The 26,159-nt window shown below is 42.3% G+C and overlaps 1 protein-coding gene across 1 annotated transcript in view; it reads right to left on the bottom strand.

The window, feature by feature from the left end:
• The window catches only part of zgc:101566 (Transmembrane protein 263-B-like), a 57,860-nt gene extending 42,389 nt beyond the window's left edge, over positions 1–15,471 (bottom strand). Inside the window, exons 1-2 of the mRNA XM_055939512.1 lie at positions 15,252–15,471; positions 14,370–14,481 (exon numbers count right to left, since the gene is read on the bottom strand). Coding sequence (XP_055795487.1) covers positions 14,370–14,481; positions 15,252–15,257 — 118 coding nt within the window. The 5' untranslated portion in view covers positions 15,258–15,471. The remainder of the gene's footprint in view (positions 1–14,369; positions 14,482–15,251) is intronic.
• Positions 15,472–26,159: the final 10,688 nt, after the last annotated feature.

Raw genomic sequence — 26,159 nt, 5'->3', positions numbered from 1 at the left:
AGTCCGACAGACAAATTTGGGTTTGGCGGATGCAATCTGCCCCAATGCATAGTGCCAAATGTAAAGTTTGGTAGAGGAGGAATAATGGTCTGGGGCTGTTTTTCATGGTTTGGTCTAGGTCCCTTAGTTCAGGTAAAGGGAAATCTTAACGCCACAGCATAAAATGACATTCTAGACGATTCTGTGCTTCCAACTTTGTGGCAATGCCACAAGCCCCTGTTCACAAAGCGAGGTCCATAGAGAAATAGTTTGTCGAGATCGGTGTGGAAGAACTTGACTGGCCTGCACAGAGCCCTGACCTCAACCCCATCGAACACTTTTGGAATGAATTGGAACACCGACTTGATTTTGAAATGAGATGTTCAACGAGCAGGTTTCCACATACGTTTGGTCATGTTGTGTAGCTCGTTAAATGGGCTCATTTTATAAGAGCAAGAAAAAGGCGTCAGGTAGCCTAGTGGTTAAGAGCATTGGGCCAGTAACTAAAAGGTCGCTGGTTTGAATCCCAGAGTCAACTAGGTGAACAATCTGCCGCTGTGCCCTTGAGCAAGGTACTTAACCCCTAAGTCACAGGACAAGAGTGTCTGCTAAATGACTAAAATGCAAAAAAAAAATATATATATATAAAAAAGTAAAGTACTACCGACCGACATCTAGTCTAGTTGACTGAAAATGAAGCCCAATGAAATGTTTTCAACAAATGCAAAAATATAAACTAATCGACATATTAAGACGATGTTTCTTTTCCATTTCCATGTACAATATTTTGTTTCTTGTCTATGATCACTATCACAAAGGCATGTGGTGTTGGCTTGGAAATATGGAAGCTTACAGTGTAAGCTACGCTCTCATCTGAGCCAAGGTTCTCTAACCTACTGTATCTACTTGTAGTACAGCCATATGGCAGAACAGAAGATACAGGCAGTGTTGAAACGTGAAGGTGTTTAGACAGGCTGGTAGATTATCATGTTTGTAGCATGTCTGTCCTGACCAATCCCTTGTGTCCTTGTAGCATGTCTCCCTGACCAATCCCCTGTGTCCCTGGAAGCAAAAAGAGGACCAAAGTGAAAGCAGTACTCTGCTCTCATCTCAGCCAAGGCAATCTCGCCTACAAAGGTTGTCCTTGTGATCTGGCCATAACTTCTAACCGGTTGGTTGATGGTAACGTTTGTACCATCTCTGACGGCTAGCATCCCCTTGTGGTCCTGAAAACCAAAGAGGGCCAAACATTTTCCTCTGAAACCACTGATTTAGTTATTTGATATCCAGGCACCTGGGGCAGACTAGAAATGTGACTTACACTAGAAATGTGAGTAGCTGAGACAGCTTAGGACCAGACAGAGGAGCTTGGCTAAAAGCACACTCCTCATTTCTCTCTACTGACCTCCACCTCCACATAACAACACAGGCTAAGTTACACTGGCCTCTGGCCTCCTTTCCCACCATTGTGGGTACTTGACAGCTTAGGCTATTTCTCCACCCAACACATAGGACACTCACAGCTGCTCGTAGACATGGTGGTAGAGCAGAAACAGAGGGAAATATTACCTCTAAATGTGGCTAGATTAACCCCTTCTCTTTCGGACATGATTATTTATCGTGTGCTCCCCGATTCCTTACAGCACCAAAGGTAGGCTATATACTATAAGTGTCAGGGAGAGATAGGGGTAGAGAGAAAGAGACAGAAGAGAGAGAGGGGGGGGGAAGAAAAAACGAGAACGGGAACGAGAATGAAAAAGACAAAGAGAGAGAGAGAGAAAGAGAGATGGGCCAATAAAGTAATGAAGTGTCATAATTTGCCTGTACAGATGGCAGACTTGGCGCCTTGCTGAATTCCATTGTTCGTGCAGAAAGTGTGCTAGAGAGTCTGCCAGTCACTTGAACACGGCAGCAGTGAGGAAGGAGAGTTCCTCTCACAACCTGTCAGCCCCACCACATTCTGAATGTATGCCTTCTGACAAAAAAGAAGCTGATAAGAGAATAACACAGGGTGGAATATAATTGGACGTGAACATCCACAACACAAACAGCTTGCTTTTCTTAAAGGCCCAATGCAGTAGTTTTTATATTAATATCAAATCATATCTCTGTAACAATTAAGTAGATTATAATGGGAAAACATTGCTTTTTTGGGGGGGTAAAAAATGAGTTGTCAGGCAATAATTTTGCTAGGACTATCTAGGAGTGGTCTGAGTGGGGAGGGGGAAACTGAAACAAGCTATTTGGCAGAGAGGTTTGGAACTCTTTCTTATTTCCCGCATGGTGATTTCACCATGGAAAGCTGAAACTCCCGCCCGTGCAAACTTGATGATTAGAAGGTCCTGTGTAGATAGTATTTTCAACCAACAACTATCAGGGAATAACACTGTTCAAATGTTTTCACACTTTTATCGTGTTAGTTTCAACAGCTGTTGTACAATGTGATATAAAGCACAGGAAAAAAACGGAATTTTGACTGCACTGGGCCTTTAATCTAAATCGTTCATATTTGACAAGTAGACATTTCCATCCTCTCTCCCTCTCTCTCCAAGAGACAGCAAATGTTGTTCTCGTCATTTTCTTAAAATGTCTCGCTTGCTCCTAAAAGCATGTAGCATCTGACAAGACTCCCAGGGGAGGAATGAGTTAACGGCAATACAGAGATATGAAAAACCACTAAAGAAATACCTCTTTGCAGCCAAATGGGATACAAATAAGGGTTGAGGGGTATCCAGATATTCATACCGGGATATATGGTATTACTGGAAGTGCACACAAAAGGCGCTATTTCTTTTGATGCACAAAACTTTTTAGGCAACGGAGATCTTGATCCAGGGAGGGGATTGATTGTCTCTGCTGTAAAACAAAGAAGCTTGATCTTACCATCTAGCAAGTTAGCAAACCAAATGCATACCTGGAGCCCTGAACTGGACATCATTTATTTGGCACATCTTAGATCGTTAACTTATAGTTATGAGCAGTGGCGTAGCACGCACCCCCGCAGCACCCTCATGGGGGGAGGGGGTATTTCTGGATGATAAACCACGATGCAGTTGTGTTCTATTTGTTCCTTCCCTGGGATAATACTCAACTAGCTCTCGCAGTCTCATGTCAGAATTAGACAATGCCCATCCGTGTTTCTCAAACGGGGGGGGGGGGGAAACGGCGAAGTTGTTGCAAATGTCAAATTTCAAAGTGTTTAAGGTTAAGTTTAGGCATTAACTCAGAATGGTTAAGGTAAGGGTTAAATGTTTGGGATAGGCTTAAAACATAAACCTCAAAAAACAACTTTCTATCACCGGATTCAAACTTGCAAACCTTTGGAATCCGAGGCAGATGCTTACGCACTTTCACCATCCCTGTCCACAACACCTGAGCAAAACAGAAACCTCTGCTTCCCCGTCATCTCCCGACGTCCTCAGACATGGATGGACGTTGAATACTGACTTGTATCACAGGTGACCTGGCTGTAATACTGTATTCACCAATGTTCACCAATGGGGGAGACGAGTGATATTGTTATAATGTAGGGCAGATGTCCAAACAGAATTCTGACCACTGAGTGTGTGTGCGTGCTAGCATCCTGTTCGGCCCATTCCCCAAATGCTTGTTCACATTTTCTAAACGTTCTCCGAAAAACCTGTCACAGAAAGTCACACTTCTACTCATTACAAAACATTTCATTTCACTTCGCACTGTTCAGTGTATAAAAGAATACTGCATAGAATGGCTGATTTGCTCATATTTGCAAAGGCCTACCTGTGATTGGGCTGGAGGAATGGGAGGAAGGAATATACATGCAAAATGATCTGCATGTCATTGTGTCAGTAATAGGAAAACACTGCATGAAACCTTCTTTACTCTTCAGTTAACAGACATACACTCTCCTTCCCTTTCGCACGCACGCACGCACGCACGCACGCACGCACGCACGCACGCACCACACACAACTCTCCATCTCCCACAAACACACACACTGCTGTATGTAAAATGTATGTATATGTAGCAGAAAAGCTGTAACAAAACAAAGATATTTGTCCCCCGAAGAGGGGGGGTGGTGGAGGGGTTAATAATAATAAAACATTTAAACACACACACACACACGCACACGCACACACACACACACACACACACACTGCTCCCAACTTCAGGCACCAAACAGAATGTAAGCAGCACACATACTTTCCTTCCCTTTCTCACAAACTCTCTTGGTCTCCTTCACTTCCATAAACACACACCACTCTCTATCTCCCATAAACACACACCACTCTCTATCTCCCACAAACACACACACTGCTCCCAACTTTAAAGACGTTTGGCACCAAACACAATGTAAGGAGTACCAGAAGGAGATAGGTTTTTGATATAGTTTAGGCCTATATGAATCCTACCTTTGAGGCACATTTCATGAGTAGCAGACCCTTCTCCTTTCTTCCTGTGCAAACTAAATTTGCCTAAACCTACTGTCAAGTTGCCAGGTTGTTAGCTAGGTAAATCAAATGTATTGGTTACATCCACGTGTTTAGCAGATGTTATTGCGGGTGTAGCTAAATGTGCTTGTGCTTCTAGTTCCGACAGTGCAGAAATATCGAACAAGTAATATCACAACATATACCCAATACACACAAATCTAAGTAGGAAATGGAATTAATAATAAATATATGGACGAGCAATGTCAGAGCTGTCACGGCCGACGTAAGAACTGGACCAAAGCGCAGCGTGGTGAGCGTACATATTCCTTTTATTAGGATGACGCAATCAAAACAATAAAAAATACAAAAACAACCGTGAAGCTTAAGGCTATGTGCCACAAACAAAGTTAACTTCCCACCCTGAAAGGAGGGAAAAGGGCTACCTAAGTATGGTTCCCAATCAGAGACAACGGTAGACAGCTGTCCCTGATTGAGAACCATACCCGGCCAAAACATAGAAATAAAGAAACCTAGAAAACAAAACATAGAATGCCCACCCCAAATCACACCCTGACCAAACCAAATAGAGACATAAAAAGGCTCTCTAAGGTCAGGGCATGACAAGAGCGGCATAGACTAAGAAACAGTGTCACACCCTGATCTGTTTCACCTGTCTTTGGGCTTATCTCCACACCCCATCCAGGTGTCGCCCATCTTCCCCATTATCCCCAGTGTACTCATACCTGTGTTCTCTGTTTGTCTGTTGCAGTTCGTTTTGTTTCGTCAAGCCTATCAGCGTTTTTCCCCGTGCTCCTGGCTGTCTCTAGTTCCTGTTTTCTAGCTTTCCTGGTTTTTGACCATTCTGCCTGCCCTGACCCTGAGCCTGCCTGTTATTCTGTTCCTTGTTATACCACCCTGGATTACTGACCTTTGCCTGCCCTGACCCTGAGCCTGCCTGCCATTCTGTATCTTTCGGACTCTGCTCTGGACTACTGACCTCTGCCTGCCCCCTGACCTGTCGTTTGCCTGCCCCCGTTTTTGGAATAAACTTTTGTTACTTCGAAACTGTATGCATCTGGGTCTTCCCCTGAGCTTTGATATACAGTAGAGTAGTATAGAATACAGTACATACAGTTGAAGTTGGAAGTTTACATACACTTCGGTTGGAGTCATTAAAATTTTACAACCACTCCACAAATTTCTTGTTAAGTCGGTTAGGACATCTACTTTGTGCATGACACAAGTAATTTTTACAACAGTTGTTTACAGACAGATTATTTCACTTATAATTCACTGTATCACAATTCCAGTCGGTCAGAAGTTTACATACACTAAGTTTACAGTGCCTTTAAACAGCTTGGAAAATTCCATAAAATGATGTCATGGATTTAGAAGCTTCTGACAGGCTAATTGACATAATTTGAGTCAATTGGAGTTGTACCTGTAGATGTATTTCAAGGCCTACCTTCAAACTCAGTGCCTCTTCGCTTGACATCATGGGAAAATCAAAAGAAATCAGCCAGTCTGGTTCATCCTTGGGAGCAATTTCCAAACACCTGAAGGTACCACGTTCATCTGTACAAACAATAGTACACAAGTATAAACACTATGGGACCACGCAGCCGTCATACCGCTCAGGAAGGAGACGCCTTCTGTCTCCTAGAGATGAACGTACTTTGGTGCGAAAAGTGCAAATCAATCCCAGAACAATAGCAAAGGACCTTGTGAAGATGCGGGAGGAAACAGGTACAAAAGTATCTATATCCACAGTAAAACGAGTCCTATATCGACATAACCTGAAAGGCCGCTCAACAAGGAAGAAGACACTGCTCCAAAACCGCCATAAAAAAACCCGACTACGGTTTGCAACTGCATATGGGGACAAAGATCGTACTTTTTGGAGAAATGTCCTCTGGTCTGATAAAAAAGAAATAGAACTGTTTGGCCATAATGACCATCGTTATGTTTGGAGGAAAAAGGAGGAGGCTTGCAAGCCGAAGAACACTATCTCAACCGTGAAGCACGGGGGTGGCAGCATCATGTTGTGGGGGTGCTTTGCTGCAGGAGGGACTGGTGCACTTCACAAAATAGATGGCATCATGAGGTATAAAAATTATGTGGATATATTGAAGCAACATCTCAAGACATCAGTCAGGAAGTTAAAGCTTGGTTGCAAATGGTTCTTTCAAATGGACAATGACCCCAAGCATACTTCCAAAGTTGTGGCAAAATGGCTTAAGGACAACAAAGTCAAGGTATTGGAGTGGCCATCACTAAGCCCTGACCTCAATCCTATAGAAAATGTGTGGGCAGAACTGAAAAAACGTGTGCGAGGAAGGAGGCCTACAAACCTGACTCAGTTACACCAGCTCTGTCAGGAGGAATGGGCCAAAATTCACCCAACTTATTGAGGGAAGCTTGTGGAAGGCTACCTGAAACGTTTGACCCAAGTTAAACAATTTAAAGGCAATGTTACCAAATACTCATTGAGTGTATGTAAACTTCTGACCCACTGGGAATGTGATGAAAGAAATAAAAGCTGAAATAAATTATTCTCTCTACTATTATTCTGACATTTTACATTCTTAAAATAAAGTGGTGATCCTAACTGACAGGGCATTTTCACTGGGATTAAACGTCAGGAATTGTGAAAAACTGAGTTTAAATGTATTTGGCTAAGGTGTATGTAAACTTCCGACTTCAACTGTGCATATGAGACGAGTAATGCAAGATACGTAAACATTATTAAAGTGACTAGTGTTCCACTCATTAAAGTGGCCAATGATTTCAAGTCTGTGTATATAGGCAGCAGCCTCTCTGTGCTAGTGATGGCTATAACAGTCTGTGTATATATATATGTATATCTGTGTATATAGGCAGCAGCCTCTCTGTGTTAGTGATGGCTATAACAGTCTGTGTATATATATATATGTATATCTGTGTATATAGGCAGCAGCCTCTCTGTGTTAGTGATGGCTATAACAGTCTGTGTATATATATATGTATATCTGTGTATATAGGCAGCAGCCTCTCTGTGCTAGTGATGGCTATAACAGGCTGATGGCCTTGAGATAGATGATAACAAACAATGTTGTTCACTCATGTTTTCAAACGGCCCGCAACATGGTTTGTGAAATTATATAAAATGCGCACAAATCCCAATAGAAAGTAGAAAAAGCATTTCTGGTAATATGGGTCATATTTGTTTTGAACAGTTTTAGGCTAGAGACAAGCCGTTTTCTTTGCTGTAAAGCTGCAAGCATGCCATTCTCCCTCTGACACGCAGATGCTGCATGACAGTGCACTTGCAAAGTCTACTCAGACCAGTCTGTGCTCTTGGTTATAACAGGCGATGAAATGATACAATGCATCACCATTGCTCGCTTTGCGCGCTGCTCGAATGTAACAAATGTACAAATCTAAGTCTGCATCCCCGCTCGCCATCACTGCTAAATTATATATTTTTTAAACTGACTGGAGGAATAGTTGCGCGTGAAGAGCGGACGGAGAGAAGCAGGTGAGTAAAAGGCGTTGCATGGTCAATCCGATCTCTGCATTGGCCGTGCAGCATTTACAGTGATATGGCCTCTGCAGAAGTTGGGCATTCATACTTATTGCGCTTCGCGTAGCAGCGCAGAGCTGTTGAGTAGAGCCGTTGTGAAGGAAGTTGTCAAGGAGTGAGTTTGTGTTTATACAGGACCCCCTACCGTCAACCTATCTTGTCAATGGGGAGCTATACGGAGCACTCTGCATTTTTACAACATTTAGGAGGCGCCCAGCAATGAGGTACAGAGCTCAATTTGGCATGCCACCAGAGGCTCCGCAATTGCGTCACACCCTCCCGAGTTTGGACTCCCGAGTGGCGCAGCGGTCCAAGGCACTGCAGCTCAGTGCAAGAGGAGTCACTACAGTCCCTGGTTCGAATCCAGGCTGTATCACATCCGGCCGTGATTGGGAGTCCCATAGGGCGGCGCACAATTGGCCCAGTGTCGTCCGGGTTTGGCTGGGGTAGGCCGTCATTGTAAATAAGGTGTTTTTCTTGTTAAATAAAGAAAAAAAATGAAAAATACAGAGCATACAACCAGATTTTCGGTTCACGCATAAATTAGCTTTGAGGGTTGGTAGGGGATGCAGCTGGCTGATTACAGCTGTGGATATTATTGGACCTACCCAAACAAGACACTAGTGGCTGTTGCTGAAATTCAACTGAATTTATAAACAAAACGGACTTAATTCAAGTTTTATAACAGGCGCCAGCAGGTTCATTAGATCAGTAGGGCTGGAAAAAGTCGGTAGTATCACTCGAAACGGTACTACGGTACTCTAAAATGTTGGTATCGTAAGTATCATGACATTTTGGCACCGTGATATTACCGTGGTACAGGCCTACAGTGCAACACTACTCAGGCCAGTCGGTAAATCCAACTAGCAGTCAGACGAGAGATGTCGATCGTGAGTGATGGACCGAGGAGCTTTCTCCTCACCCAACAGTACGGCACTTCAGAATGACAGTGCATTTTATGCCCAGATAACCATTTCCAATGAGCTGACAACACATAGAGGTGACACAAATTGGAAGTGAGCTTTCCCTGGAAGCAGGAAGACACGGGCTGAGTCTGAAATGGCACCCTATTCCCTATGTCGTGCACTACATTTGACCAGAACCCTATGGCTATATACAGTCCAGCGTAGGGAATATGGGTGCCATTTTGGATACAGACACATTGTGGATGGAGACAGTTCCAGATGGCATCCACACAGAACTTTCACACAATCACAGGATTTGATAATAACAGACAGGGTCTATCTATGGAGTATAGCCTTAGGAACTAGAAATCATCTATCTGTGAGCACTATGTTTGCTTTGAGAGAGAGAGTGTGTGTGTGTGTGTGTGTGTGTGTGTGTGTGTGTGTGTGTGTGTGTGTGTGTGTGTGTGTGTGTGTGTGTGTGTGTGTGTGTGTGTGTGTGTGTGTGTGTGTGTTTCCTGCTCATTAAACACAGAAAGGTTTAGTCTTCCCACAGACTCTTCCTGTGTTAGAGATGGATACGCGCGTACACACACACACACACACACACACACACACACACACACACACACACACACACACACACAGACAAACACATATCTTGGATATGGATACACTCACAGCAGCATGAAGGCTGTAAAGTACGAGCAACAACAACAACATAACCCGTAGCCCCTCCATTACAAGACAAAGTGATCAACTTCTGCTTGATTATATTATTATGAAAACGTTAATGGCTCTATCATTTACAAAAAGTACTGATGATAATCACAGCAAGCATCAAACCCTCATTTAAAGCAACCCGAGTGTCACGGTATAACCTTTCAGAGCCACGCGAGTGTGTTTATGAATATTGCCTATGCCAGTATTACTGGGATAAGATCAAGGCTGTGAATCTGTGATGCCTGGGAGTGAGGAGTGAGTCATGCAGAAGGCTGGAGATTAGAGGTGTTCTACTAGTCAGAAGCGAAGCAGAGACACAGGTGGACAGGCTGTTGGGATAGGACTTTGGGGGGAGTAGTGTATACACACACACACACACACACACACACACACACACACACACACACACACACACACACACAGTGTTGCTGAGAGCTCAGCTGTGTGGCAGTCCATCCATCACAGTTATACAGCACATCACCGTCCTCCCCTGATGTGTACTGGATCTGTCAGCATGATGGAGCAGCCTAGACTGCACCAGCAAACAGGACAGGAGAAACAGGGACAAGAAGTCAATAAAACTTCATTTGGTCCTATTAATAACTCGTAACAGATGGAATTCGAGCCGATACCCTTCGGGAGCAACTTTGGTCAGAAGTTATGACAAGGAACAAACAAGCACTGTGATTTTGGCTTTTCTGATGTGCAGGTTGTGTTGTGGTGGCTTCTACTGGCGATACAGTATGCGGCTGTCAATCGTGAGAATGACTGACTCAAGTTGCTTTGTAAATAATTGACGACGGATTTTCAAATGGGTATACAGTACTCATACTGTAGAAGAACCTCAAACGCACACGGACACCTCCAAACTTCACATTCCATGGAGTCCTTGAGCTGCAGTGAACTATATAATTGGCCAAGAAGATTCATTCCATGCCTGTCATGGTTACTGTTCACAATCGCATCCAATAAAAAATATAAAAACTAAAAACAAGGCCTATTCGATCTGGTATGCATTATAATGGCGAACACTGTAAATAATCAAGCCTTATGTATAGTCTAGGCCTTTCTATGACTGGAACGATATCCTTGATATCACTCTACCTAGTCAGTTGCACAACTGAATGCATTCAACCAAAATGTGTCTTCCGCATTTAACCCAACCCCTTTGAGTCAGGGAGGTGAGGAGGGCTGCCTTTAATCAACGTCCACGTCATCGGCGCCCGAGCAGCAGTTGTTGTTGGGGTTTAACTGCCTTGCTCATGGGCAGAACAGTCGATTTTTTTTCACCTTGCATGCTCAGGGATTCGAACGAGTGACTTTTTGGTTGCTGGCCCAATGCTCTTAACCGCTAGGCTCCCTGCCGCCCCATTCCACAGATGAGTTCTTAGGGTAGGCCTACTCTGTTTACACTGACTGCTTCTGATTGTGTTTTAACATGGCACAGCATATCCTGTTGGGCATTTTCTCTTTTAATCCTGTTTGTTTGGGTCCAGAGAATACAGATTTGTACCGGGTCTTAGACTAGCTCTCAACTGCAGCAGGGTAGAATGGAAAACTGGTAAAGTAGAAAATCACATTAAGTCCCTCTCCTCCCAAGAAAGACATACATTTACCTCACAGGCTTTTTCTGAAATTACAGTGGAAAAGACCTTGAAAGAAATATTCATTTCAACTCTTGCAGACTGAACGATGAGTGAAACATGACTCCTTGCTGGGAGATTGTGAAGCACTGAAATTGATAGGATGTAGAACACAGTTCATATTCACAAGGTAACTATAGGGATATAAAGGAGCCTAGTTAGCGTACCAGGCATGTACAGGAACCTGCAATTAAAATACCCATACCAAGCTCATAACAGCTGGCATGCAAATGCACTACTTCAACATTGGATTAAAGCCAAAAGCAATATTATAAATTGGGTGGTTCGAGCCCTGAATTGTGATTGGCTGAAAGCCGTGATACTGTATAACAGATCGTATACCATGGGTATGACAAAATATTTATTTTTACTGTTCTAATTACGTTTGTAACCAGTTTATAATAGCAATGAGACACCCAACAACTCCACGTTGTGTCGTGTGCATAAGAGCAGTCCTTAGCTGTGGTATATTGGCCATACACCGCAAAAACAGGTTTTTAGAAATGTTTGCAAGTTCACAAAAAACAAAACTGGAAATATCACATTTACATAATAAGTATTCAGACCCTTTACTCAGTACTTTGTTGAAGCACCTTTGGCAGCGATTACAGCCTCGTCTTCTTGGATATGACGCGACAAGCTTGGCACACCTGTATTTATGGAGATTCTCCCATTCTTCTCTGCAAATCATCTAAAGCTCTGTCAGTCTGGATATGGAGCGTCGCTGCACAGCTATTTTCAGAGATGTTTGATCGGGTTTAGGTCCGGGCTCTGACTGGGCCACTCAAGGACATTCAGAGACTTGTCCCAAAGCCACTCCTGCGTTGTGTTGGCTGTGTGCTTAGGGTTGTTGTCCTGTTGGAAGGTAAACCTTCTCCCCAGTCTGAGGTCCTGAGTGCTCTGGAGCAGGTTTTCATCAAGGATCTCTCTGTACTTTGCTAATTTCATCTTTGCCTCGATCCTGACGAGAATCCCAGTTCCTGCCACTGAAAAACATCCCCACAGCATGATGCTGCCACCACCATGCTTCACCGTAGGGATGGTGCCAGGATTCCTCCAGACATGACGCTTGGCATTCAGGCCCAAGAGTTCAATCTTGGTTTCATCAGACCAGAAAATCTTGTTTCTCATGCTCTGAGAGTCTTTAGGTGCCTTTTTGGCAAACTCCAAGCATGCTGCCATGTGCCTTTTACTGAGGAGTGGCTTCCGTCTGTCCACTACACCATAAAGGCCTGATTGCTGGAGTGTTGCAGAGATGATTGTCTTTCTGGAAGGTTCTCCCATCTCCACAGAGGAACTCTGGAGGTTTATCAGAGTGACCACTGGGTTCTTGGTAACCTCCCTAACCAACGCCCTTCTCCCACGATTTCTCAGTTTAACGGGGTGGCCAGCTCTAGGAAGAGTCTTGGTGGTTCCAAAATTTTTCCATTTAAGATTGATGGAGGCCATAGTGCTCTTGGGGACCTTTTATGCTGCAGACACTTTTTGGTACCCTTCCTCAGATCTGTGCCTCGAAACAATCCTGTCTCAGAGCTCTACGGACAATTCCTTTGTTCTCATGGCTTGGTTTCTGCGATGAAATGCACTGTCAACTGTGGGACCTTACATAGACAGGTGTGTGCCTTTCCAAATCATGTCCAACCAATTGAATTTACCACAGGTGGACTCCAATCAAGTTGGATCTCAAGGATGATCAATGGAAACACGATGCACCTGAGATCAATTTCGAGTCTCATAGCAAAGGGTCTGAATAGTTCTGTAAATAAGGTATTTATGATTTTATTTTTAATACATTTGCACACAAAAAACGTTTTTGCTTTGTCATCATAGGGTATTGTGTGCAGATTGATGAAGAATTTTTATTTTATTTAATACATTTTAGAATAAGGCTGTAACGTAACAAAATGTGGAAAAAGTCAAGCGGTCGGAATACATTCCAAATGCACTGTATAATAGCCTCCCAAACTGTCAATGCCTCTGTAAATTATAGCAACATGTTGTTCCAAATATGCCATAGTAAATGCTTTGGTGAGTCAGATTGCAGTTATTTACAGTCCTTGGCCAAAAATAGTGTTTTCTTTTCCAGGGAGAGAATTAACATAATCAAGGTGTTGTGTAGTGTCCATAAATTACATTAAAAAAGAGAGGCATAATACTTTTCTCAAAAACAAGATGAAGGCCGAATTTATATTCATATTCCATTTTATGTTTCCTAAAATGTACTAACCGATACAAGCTTTTTTTTTTGCACTAGGACCAATACACTTTTCACCTCAACGAGGTGAATAAGGACCACATTTCTTTCCATTGAAGTTGAATATTAACAGGCACGATTAGGCTAGATATGATTGATGCAATGTGTCGGGACGAGACTGTGGAAGGCATCAGTGTGAGAGAAAGATGTATGTCTTCATCTTAACAGCAGACCTTGGTTCAAATACCTCATGCTGTGCGCTTAGGGACACATGGTTCTAGTGCGGAAATATTGGTTGAATTAGGGGGTAAATTTGAAATGTGGAGTAATGACTAATAACCTTATATAGCCTGTATAACCTGTAGCCTGTATAAGCGCCACACATCACAGATAGTGCCTTAGGATTAGGATATGGTTTCACTGCCACCTACTGTTTTATGCTCTAACATTAAATGATGTTTAAAACCTTCTGCTGGCCAATATGCCACTCTACAGGCCACTAGGCCACACTGCATCATCAGATACTGTATGATCAGATTGACACCCATGACCACAGGCTGAATGACAGAGCTGATGGCTTGACTCTTTCCAACCAACAGATGGACGCCCTCTCTGAGCAAATACAAACTGTTGTTACAACCGTTCAAGAGTGGACATTCATTCATGTAAGCCAGGGCTCTCCAACCGTGTTCCTGGAAAGCTACAGTGCTGTAGGTTTTCGCTCCAACCCTAATCTAGCGCACCGGATTCTAATAATTAGCTAGTTGGTAAGCTGAATCAGGTTATATCTAAGCTATATCTCTATAAAACATCAGTGTCAGAGATTGAATATAAATAATATCCCATGTTTCTAATGTTCACCAAGACAAAAACACACAATACTCTTTTTCGATATTTCAATAGTAAACTTAAACTGAAACTTGGATATGAACAAGAAGACCATGACACTACCTTCAGGAGGTTCTTCGCGTAGATAAGGTGGAATTTCCTCGTTGTTGGAGTTGTCTACTGGTGTTGAACAGCTACTGCCTTCCTCCGCCACCTCGTTTTCATCGCTAGGGACCTACAAGACAGGACAAGACAAGACGGTGTGAGAATTGCATCCACATAGGCATAACTGAATACATTACATTATATCAGACTGTTATATATCATATAGTTGTATTTACCAGTTCAGATGAGGACATCATTCATACAACATAAACAATAGTATGCAGTATGTCTATGGTGATAGTACAGGGATTAAATAAATAAATGTAGTATAAGAAAGTAAAAAAAATATATATATAATAATATCAAGACTTTATGTTTGATATAAGAATATAAAACAATATAAAACAATAGAATAAAGAATGATGAGGTGGCTCTAGGCAAAAAATAATCCTATTACACTGACATACTTCATTGGCCAGACAATAGAGGCAGCTGGAATACTGTGACAGCATCATGTCATAGTGGCTACTGTGTAATCATGTTTCTGTAACCAACATGAACACAAAGTAACCAGCAACATGTTATGCAGCAGTGAAGTCACTACACACGTAGCAAACAGGTTCTTGTTTTTCACCGACAGAGCATCACTACTAGCTACTGTAGTAGGCTACGCAGGGGGAGGGACTCTAGTGATGTCGTAGCTACACGATGTGCATTTTCTTCTGTGTATGACGCCAACATTTGTACAATTATGTGATACGTCTGCAAGACAATTGCAATAAAAACAATGTTCTATTGATCTTGAATGCGAACAGCACAGATTTCCACACAATAATTGCATTTCAAAACCATTAACGTTAGCTTACGATTTCAACAAAAACAAAATCACCCCCTACTCACCTTCATCTTCTGCTAGCTAGAACCAGAAGACTGATCTCTTTCCGAATATTGCCAATTCCACCACACAAGTAAAACGAGCTAATAAATGTGAAGCAAAAAACACAAGAGGTGTTAAAATACCCATATAATGGGGACCAGAGATTAGTATTGAAAAATGTTGCAGTGTTTTGCTGTCAAAATAATAACCGGAAGTGACGTTGGGGATGTTTACTGAATTCTTCTTTTTTAACTTGTAATGATAATTTTCAGTCGCAAGGGGGTAGCATCGAGTCAAATAATTCAACGAGCAGCATAATGTCCATTATTAAATCAAATCAAAGTTTACTTGTCGCGTACACAGTTTAGCAAATGTTATAAAACTACAAACACGAAATCAAGAAATGTTAGAACGAATCCAATTAACAATCCCAAGTAACTGTGTATCAGTAATACAAACACTGTATATGCATACGTACACTGAAAATATATACTAAGAATTATATATACAGTAGTATATATATTATAATGAGCTATAGTACAGCTATGTCAAGAATCCAGTATATAAATACACAGTTTGTATAAACAGTGTATCAAACATGCAATGTACAGTAGAAGATATATACAAAGCTATGTTGAGAAATCAGCATAAAGGGAAAAGGGGGATACCTAGTCAGTTGTACAACTGAATGCATTCAACTGAAATGTGTCTTCTGCATTTAACCCAACCCCTCTGAATCAGAGAGTTGCGGGGGGCTGCCATAATCGACATCCACGTCTTCGGATATAAACACACAGTGTGAAAAACAGTATTAAAGAAACAGGAAGTGTCCAGTATGAATGTTTCTATATACATGGGACAGCAGCATTGGCTGTGTGTGTGTGTGTGTGTGGGGGTGTGAGTGTGTGTCTGCATATGTTGCGAGTATGGGCATACATGTGTGTGTTTGCGTACAGAAGCAGTCAAAAGTTTGAAAACACCTACTCATTCAAGGGTTTTCTTTATTTGGACTATTTTCTACAATGTAGAAGACATTTTAACTATGAAATCATGTAGTAACCAAAAAAGTGTTAAACAAATCAAAATATATGTCACGTTCGACCTAAATAGGATCCCCAATCAGAGACAACAATAAACAGCTGTCTCTGATTGGGAACCAATTCAGGCCACCATAGACCTATAATAACATAGACTAACAAACACCCCTAGATATACAAAAAACCCTAGACAGGCAAACAAGCATACCCACCCTCGTCAGATCCTGACCTGACCAAAATAATACAGAAAACATAGATAACTAAGGTCAGGGCGTGACAATATATAGCCAATAAGTAGCCATCCTTCGCCTTGATGACAGCTTTGCACACTCTTGGCATTCTCTCAACCGCTTCATGAGGTAGTCATCTGGAATGCATTTCAATTAACAGGTGTGCCTTGTTAAAAGTTAATTTGTGGAATTTCTTTCCTTCTTAATGTATTTCAGTCAATCAGTTGTGTGGTGACAAGGTATGGGTGGTATACAGAAGATAGCCCTATTTGGCACATGCCCATTCATCAGATGGATTCATCACACTTCCTCTCCCAGACCACCACATGCATGTGTGTTTGAGCACACACACACCTCACCCCCCTTCTTGGCTTCCATGGCAACCCCCACGGGAACCTTTCCCCAATAGAATCTTTCCCCCACGGGAACCACACCTGTTGGCATTCTTACAAACAATCGCAACATTGTTTCAATAATATATAGAACTTTTCTCGCAGCTCTGGTATATAAAGCTTTTTTGAGGCCTTGCTCACAATTTATTCTGTAGCAGCACAACGACCAAACGATATACTGTACTGCATGTGAGGCTCTTGATCATATCTTTGATCATGACACTGGTGAGGAGGAGAGAGGCCAGGAAACTGACAGTGAAGATGCATTAGAGGAGGAAGTGTCAGAAGTTGAAGACAACACAGAATATGATCCAGACCAAGAGACAACCGATGGAACAATCCAGTGATGAGGAAGAGGGCCCTGCTGAGGTTGTTGTTACATTCTGGTCAAAGAATGGGAATTTATCCTGATCTTCATCCCCACCTGAGAGGAGAGGTCAGCTGTCGGCTGAAAATGTTATCAGGATGACCCCAGGGCCAACGAGATACGCCATATCCCGGGTTGATGACATAAAATCCTGAAATGTGAAATGTGAAATGGTTTCAAAGCAAATGTCCTTGTTAAACTTTGACACAAAGTAGTCTGTGATAAATAGCAGAATATGTTTCATCTGAGTATTTGTTATAGTCAAAATAATTCACACATTATTCTTTTTCTACTCAAAAACGAGTTGTATGAGCTCAGGTCAATGAGTTCTACAGGCCCATAAATAGCAAATAGAAGTTCAAAACTTGTAATGTTCACAATAACTTACGTTTTTAAAAAGATCTAACACAACATTAGGTGATAGTGTATGTATTATCATGGATTTATAATCAGCTGTAATGGGGCGGTCATTTTGGACCGGGAACACAGAACTAATTAACATGCAACGGACACAACAGGAGGGTTAAGACAAACCGGAAAGTCAATAACTTCATCAGGCGCTATGATGAAACTGGCTCTCATGAGGATCGCCACAGATAGGAAGACCCAGAGTTACCTCTGCTGCAGAGGATAAGTTCATTAGCGTTACCAACCTCAGATTACAGCTCAAATAAATGTTTCAGAGTTCAGACACATCGCAACATCAACTGTTCAGAGGAGACTGCGTGACTCAAGCCTTCATGGTCAAATTGCTGCAAAGAAACCACTACTAAAGGACACCAATAAGAAAAAGAGACTTGATTGGGCCAAGAAACACGAGCAATGGACATTAGACCGGTAGAAATCTGTCCTTTGGTCTGATGAGTAAAAATTTGAGATTTTTGGTTTCAACCACCGTGTCTTTGTGAGACGCAGATTAGGTGAACGGATGATCTCTGCATGTGTGTGAGCATAGAGGAGGAGGTGTGATGGTGTGGGGGTGCTTTCTGGTGACACTGTCTGTGATTTATTTAAAATTCAAGGAACACTTAACCAGCATGGCTACCACAGCATTCTGCAGCGATACGCCATCCCATCTGGTTTGCGCTTAGTGGGACTGTCATTTGTTTTTCAACAGGACAATGACCCAACACACCTCCAGGCGGTGTAAGGGCTATTTGACCAAGAAGGAGAGTGATGGAGTTCTGCATCAGATGACCTGGCCTCCACAATCACCCGATCTCAACCCAATTGAGATGGTTTGGGATGAGTTGGACCGCAGAGTGAAGGAAAAGCAGCAAACAAGTGCTCAGCATATGTGGGAACTATTCGAAGAGCATTCCAGGTGAAGCTCGTTGAGAGAATGCCAAGAGTGTGCAAAGTTGTCATCAAGGCAAAGGGTGGCTACTTTAATGAATCTCAAATATATTTTGATTTGTGTCACACTTTTTTGGTTTCTACATGATTCCATATGTGTTATTTCATAGTTTTGATGTCTTCACTATTATTCTACAATGTAGAAAATGGTCAAAAATAAAGAAAAACCCTTGAATGAGTAGGGTTGTCCAAACTTTTGACTGGTACTGTGTACTGTATGTGAGTTGGAGTCTACATGTGTATGAGCTGTGTGTGTGTGTGGGAGTATGTGGAGGGAAAAGTCTCAGGTGCAGGACAGAGTACCGGGCAGGTAAACGGCTAGTGATGACTGTTCAACAGTCTGGTGGCCTGGTGATAAAAGCTGTTTCCAAGCCTCTTGGTCATGGCACTGAATCACTTGTACCATGTGCCAGACGGTAGCAGAATGAACTATTCATAGCCTGGGTGGCTGAAGTCCTTAATGATCCTCTTGGCCTTCCTTATTCATTTTTTATTTAACCTTTACTTAACTAGGCACAGAGTGCTGTAAATGTCCTGGAGGGCAGGCAGCGTGGCCTCCATGCTGTACTGGACTGACCGCATCACCCTTTGAAGAGCCATGCGGTTGAGGATGGTACAATTGCCGTACCAGGCGGTGATGCAGCCCGACAGACTGCTCTCAATGGTGGGTCTTATGCGCAATGCCAAATTTCTCCAGCCGCTTGATGTTGAAGAGACACTGTTGTGCCTTTCTGCACCACGGTGTGGATGTGATTAGACCATTTCAGGTCTTCTGTGACATGCACGCTGAGGAACTTGAAGCTTTTGACCCTCCATCACTGTGGCCTGCTGATGTGGATAGGGGCGTGCTCTCTGATCTGTCTCCTGTAGTCCATGATCAGCTCCTTGTTTTTTTTTTACGTTGAGGGAGAGGTTATTTTCCTGGCACCACTCCGCCAGGGCTCTAACCTCGTCCCTGTAGGCTGTTTTGTAATTGTTGGTGATCATGTCTACCCCTGTGATGTCGTCAACAAACTTGAGATGGAGTCATGCGTGACCAGGCAGTATGGGGTGAACAGGAAGTACAGGAGGGGGCTAAGCACGCACCCCTGGGGGGCCCCCGTGTTGAGGATCAGCGAGGTGGATGAAACAGAAAGTAGGCCCGACAGAAAGTTGCACAGGGATGATTTCAGACCCAGAACCCTGAGCTTAGTGTCGAGCTTGGGGGACACTATGGTGTTGAACGCTGAGCTGTATTTGATGAACAGCATTCTGACATATGTATTGCTCTTGTCCAGGTGGGTTAGGGCAGTGTGTAGTGCAATGCCGATTGTGTCATCCTAGGGAGTCGGGTAAGGTGGAGGTGACATGGTCCTTGGCTAGCCTCTCAAAGTACTTCATTATGACAGAAGTGAGTGCTATGGGGCAATAGTCATTTACTTCAGTTACCTTAGCTTGCTTGGGTACAGGAACTATGGTGGACGTCTTGAAGCATGTGGGGCAACAGACTGGGATAGAGAGAGATTGAATATGTCCTTAAACACTACCGCCAGCTGGTCTGCGCATTCTCTAAAGACGCAGCTAAGGGTTCCGTCCGGGCCGGCAATCTTGCGAGAGTTAACATGCTTGAATTTCTTACTCACGTCAGCTACAGAGATCAGGAGCCCACAATCCTCCTGAGCAGTGGGGGCCCGCTTTGGAGGCTCAATGTTGTTTTTCTAGAAGCGGGCTAAGAATATGTTTACCTTTTCTGGAAGTGAGTCGTTGGTGTTCACGACGCAGACGGTTTTCCCTTTATTTATAAGCTGTGATTGTGTGAAGACCCTGCAACATGCATCTCATGTCTGTGCCGTTGAATTGTGACTCCACTTTATGCCTGTCATGCCTTTTGCCTCTTTCATTGACTTGCTAAATAGCGATTTTCATAAATGAACTTTATGACAAAAAATATGCACAATCATTTGTCTCTACATTAACTAACATATTCCTCTCAATTGTAAATGTTTTGCTTGACTCGTTAGGACATTATAATTACTTACATTTGCTTCCCCCTTAATCTTTTGTCAGCCATCTTTGTTGAAGAAAGGCACTAGGGACGGGTGGCTCGCGTCAAATTCGTCATTGGAACCACTCGATATGATTGGTCATATAAAAACCTTGGGACCCAAATGCATAATGAGTGCTCTAACTCCCCCTTGTGGTGGTCTGTATCAATGAAGCCGTGAAGCTGGGTACTTCCAAGTCCCGCGGTGTTAGCTCACAACTTTTAAAGGAGGAGCCACTGTATATCATTTAGGTGACTAGAAAAGGGAAAGGAATAGAATGAGGGGCCCGGCAGACTGTTTAGTTGATCAGGTGCAAAATAGGTGGTATTTATTTACAGTGCAGGTGATATAGAAGACTGGATCCAGACAAGTGGTGAGGAAGGCCAAATCCATCATGTCTGACTGTGCCGACTCCCTACCAGGGCACTCCAAACCTGTTCCTGGAGAATTCAGTGAAGATGAGGAAGTTGGCTAGTCTGTCCTAATGACCAGGGGATGATCATGATGATGTTGATGATGATGGTGATGATGACATGGCGTGTGATGTTTTTTTTTGGTCAGCATATTCTTGATGACAATGTTGATGGGATGATTTTAGAATGTGCAAAGAGCGAGTACTTTGTAGACCTTCTGTTGTTTTTTGTGCTGCTGTGAATGCTAATGTTGATTATTAGTATTGTATACATCTATATTGATGGCTGTCAGCCCATGACTGATGAACTGGGCGATTGTATTCAGTATCATTGTGTTGTTGTCATTGTCTATCATTGTGATCCATGTGGATTTTATATGTTTTTATGTCTCACCTGCGGCAAAACCAATTGCCCTCTGGGACAAATGAAGTTGAAAGTTGAAATCTAATATAGAAATGGTGAAAAAATAAATACTTGACTTGAAAAACGAACATAGCTTAGGCCTACTTGGCCAAAATAGCAATACTCCACTGGAGCACAAAAGGCAAAATGCCTACTGGCCTATATCATTTATGTAAAAATAACCACTGAGTATAATTGTTTATTCTTAACCAAGTGGGAATTAGAAATTTACCACATTCGATTGTGAAAAATCCACTTGAATGGCCCACCAACTGGTAATTACTAGTAGGAAACTTGTTTTTGAACACTATAATTTGTTTACAAGCATGATAGCGGTACTTCTAGTTTGGTTTACGAAGATTGTTGGCCATTAGCCAATCAGCGTTTCTCAACAAGTTCAAATCACGTGAATGCATCCAACTGGTATTTACGACTTCACAACTGGTAAATTCCACTTCCCACTTGGTGACGAAAGCAGCATAAGGTAGGCCTGGACATCTCAAAAGGAGCTACCCTCAGCTGGCATGAACCATATCAAGGTAAATTCATAAAGGGCTATCACACTTTCAAATGTAACGTTGTTGCACACTATACATTTGAATGACAAAAACAAACACAGAATTTGCGTAAACATAGCGTTTCCATTCCAATAAACTGAAATGATCCGTAAGTAGGAATAATCAAATACAGAGCAGCAGAGAAGGGTCCAGCTACGTACCTCATCTATCAGGCCCCTCATCTATACTTTCAGGTCTCCTGATTGGAATAATTATGTTCAACGATTCATCCACCCAGGACTAATCCATTAACATTAAGGAATATACAGTGCATTAGGGAAGTATTCAGACCCCTTGACTTTTTCCACGTTTTGTTAAGTTACAGCCTTATTCTAAAATTGATTACAAAATATATATATATCCTCATCAAGCTACACATAAAATCCCATAATTACGAACCAAAAACTGTTTTTTTGAAATTATTGCAAATGTATTAAAAAAATATATATAAAAAAAATATCACATTTACATATGTATTCAGACCCTTTATTCAGTACTTTTTGTTTCTCGTGGTCTGATAGTCTTTAGTTGCCTTTTGGCAAACTCCAAGTGGGCTCTCATGTGCCTTTTACTGAGGAGTGACTTCCATCTGGGCACGCTACCTTAAAGGCCTGATTGGTGGAGTGCTGCAGAGATGGTTGTCCTTCTGGAAGGTTCTCCCATCTCCACAGAGGAACTCTAGAGCTCTGTCAGAGTGACCATTGGTTGTTCAATTTGGCCGGGCGGCCAGCCCTAGGAAGAGCCTTGGTGGTTCCAAACTTCTTCCATTTAAGAATGATGGAGGCCACTATGGGGACCTTCAATGCTGGATTTGTTTGGTACCCTTCCCCAGATCTATGGACAATTCCTTCCCAACCAGAGGGTTGGGTCAAAACGTTTACACAGATCAGACACGGACAGAGTAGGATTCGCTCAGTTTCAAAAGTGTTTATTAAACTAATAATTCAAAAGAAAAGAATTGGTCTCCCCCATGAGACTCTCTCTGGGATACCGTCTTCTGGTCTTCTGGGCTCTGGGTCTTGCTGTATCCTGTGGGGATCAAAAACGGAACTCCCTCCTGTTACGTCTGGAACCATCCCCAACTATGCAGGAGTCCTTTCTTCCCCCAGTCTTTGCCCTGTGTGCTGCCCTTCTGGCAGCTTTATGTGACTCGTACAGCTGGTGAGCAATCAGCCCTTGATTACTCACCAACCCCAATCAGCCCCAATTAGTCCTGGCCGGAGAGCATGTCGAGACCTGGCACGTCCAGCAGAGGGAGCCATCGCCTCGTGATGAATACTCCGTCTGTCACCAGGCCTCGATGAGTCTCCCCTGGTGGCTGACCTGCTGTACGCCACAGTTGGTAACCCGTTGTATAAAAGTGATAATGCTCATGTTTGTGGTATATATTGGCACGGTTTGCTCGCCCTCAACTTCGTCTCGGGCATAACAATAACAGTACCAAAATATCCTCCTAACACTTGCTTCTCAGGCATTATCACTTAAATAATTATCAGATCGACGTAAAGTCACACGATGATACGGTGTGTGGTTCGCCCACTACGACTCGGAAAAACCATGCAGTTAACCAGGCTTCAAATGAAATAAGTTATTGAACTGCACAGGGTGGTGAGAGTGCACGGCAATGAGCTTGATGCTCCTTTCTAATAAACATTGAGGGTCTTCTTCTGATGACATGATGATCAATGCTTGACTGTAACATGCCCAAATCATAAACAACATCAGCCATATACCAATATGCACCAATTTAAATATTTTAATTTTATCCTTTGAACAACTCCTTACCACTTTAAAAAATATATATCGCAATCATGCAAATTGCCAAACTCGCGAAGAGCTCCAGATTAAAACAGACAAACAAGAGCATTGTGCAATGTCAGAAAATGTTCACATATCAACATGGCTGCTTTCCTAGCCTTATCTATCTTGATTTTCCGACCCAAACTCCAACCATCCCCTGGCAGGCCATTCATGTCCCACCATTCCATTCTTTCTCCATTTTGGAGCAAGTGTTTTTAGAAGGTTTGGACAACAGGCAACTGTGTGGCCAAAAGGAGAGAACATCAAACAGGGGTAAAATTGGAGAGAAACTTATATGAACTATAACAATTGTACTTTGCATACTGTACCAGTCAAAAGTTTGGACACACCTACTAGTTCCAGGGATTGTCTTTATTTTTACTATTTTCTACATTGCAGAATAATAGTGAAGACATCAAAACTATTAAATAACACATATGGAATCATGTAGTAAAAAAAAAGTGTTATTTTGATTTGTTTAACACTTTTTTGGTTACTACATGATTCCATATGTGTTATTTCATAGTTTTGATGTATTCACTATTATTCTACAATGCAGAAAATATTTATTTTTATTTTTTACCTGTCACTAGTTGGTGTGTTCAAACTTTAGACTAGTACTGAACATACACTACCGGTCAAAAGTATTAGAACATCTACTCATGCAAGGGTTTTTCTTTATTTTTACTATATTCTACATTGTAGAATATTTTATATTTGAGATTCTTCAAAGTATCCACCCTTTGCCTTGATGACAGCTTTAAACACTCTTGGCATTCTCTCAACCAGCTTCACCTGGAATGCTTTTCCAACAGTCTTGAAGGAGTTCCCACATATGCTGAGCATTTGTAGGTGTGTTCAATCTTTTGACTGGTACTGTATATGTTTATCCTATCATGACACAAGGCAAGACCCAGATGCAGACACAGGAGGCAGATGGTTGGAGTCTTACAATGTTCATTAATCCAAAAGGAGTAGGCAAGAGAATAGTCGTGGACAGGCAAAAGGTCAAAACCAGATCAGAGTCCAGGAGGTACAGAGTGGTAGACAGGCTCCTGGTCAAGGCAGGCAGAATGGTCAGGCAGGCAGGTACAAAGTCCAGAAACAGGCAAGGGTCAAAACCGGGAGGTCTAGAAAAAAGGAGAAATGCAAAAAGCAGGAGAATGGGGAAAACGCTGGTTGACTTGGAAACATACAAGACGAACTGGCACAGAGAGACAGAAAACACAGGGATAAATACACTGGGATAATCAACGACACCTGGAGGGGGTGGATACAATCCCAAGGACAGGTGAAACAGATCAGGGCGTGACATATCCCCAAAACATTTTTTACCACACACGTCTTGCAGACAACTATGTTGTGTCAGAGCCTTCTACAGCAGGGATTCCCTAAACCTTTTTGGCCTGCAACCCCATTTTGTTATAAAAAATGTTTTGCCAGCCCACCGTGTAAAATTAAGTTATGCAATAAACGGCTGACGTTTACTTTTTAAATTGAGTCTACGACAGTCTATGACAAATCAGTCAGAAAGTACTTTTGACAGTATTTCAATCTGAAGTAAGTATGGTTTGAAGTGACAGAAATGCATCAGAAAGGAATTGGGAAATTCATAAGATAATCAGACACTAATTTTGTATCATCATTGATTATGTTATTTTTTCCCCCCACTCTGATCTAATGAGAGCTTACTCTGCTTGTGGGCATCTTGGAGGGAAATAGAACACACATACATGCTCTTATCTTTCAATTTTGGTGTCATAATATTTTGTAGCTTAAACCCCGGTTCTAAGAGCAAAGGGCAATTTTTGATTTTTGATTTCAGTTTCTCTCCCGGCCCCAAGTTTGGGAAATGCTGCTCTACAGTATGGGGTGGGGAAATGTAATCTCTTGGAATGCCTTAGGCACTGTAGTATGAAAGACACCTCTGTACTCTCAGTAACACAGTGGTTTATGTCCAGATGAAAAGTTGCATTTTAATATAAATGTTGGTCCCGCTTAAATGACGTGCAGCTTATAAAGGCTTCGTAAAGCCTTCATAAAGCCTTCAGAAACACTACATAAATGTGTTAGAAATCATCTATAACCATATGTCATGCTTTATGAAGGGTTCATAAATGTAGCATAACTGTGTGACATAACTAACCACCAATGTAAAATGTTACATAAACCACTATATCAAATATTAACATAAACCTGTGCTTTATAATGGGTGGCATAAGCACCGCTTAATAGAGTCCTTATAAATCATATTAAATTGAGACATCACAAAGCCTTTACAACCCTGTCATGAGTCTTGGTAGAGCATTGCAAAGCCAGGATATTGTGTTCAATTCCCAGGACCACCCATAAG

This window comes from Salvelinus fontinalis, chromosome 12, assembly GCF_029448725.1.
Source record: "Salvelinus fontinalis isolate EN_2023a chromosome 12, ASM2944872v1, whole genome shotgun sequence".
In the NCBI taxonomy this organism is placed as follows: domain Eukaryota; kingdom Metazoa; phylum Chordata; class Actinopteri; order Salmoniformes; family Salmonidae; genus Salvelinus; species Salvelinus fontinalis.
The sequence above is the reverse complement of the archived record's forward strand: the minus strand, read 5'-3'. Positions and strand labels throughout refer to the sequence as shown.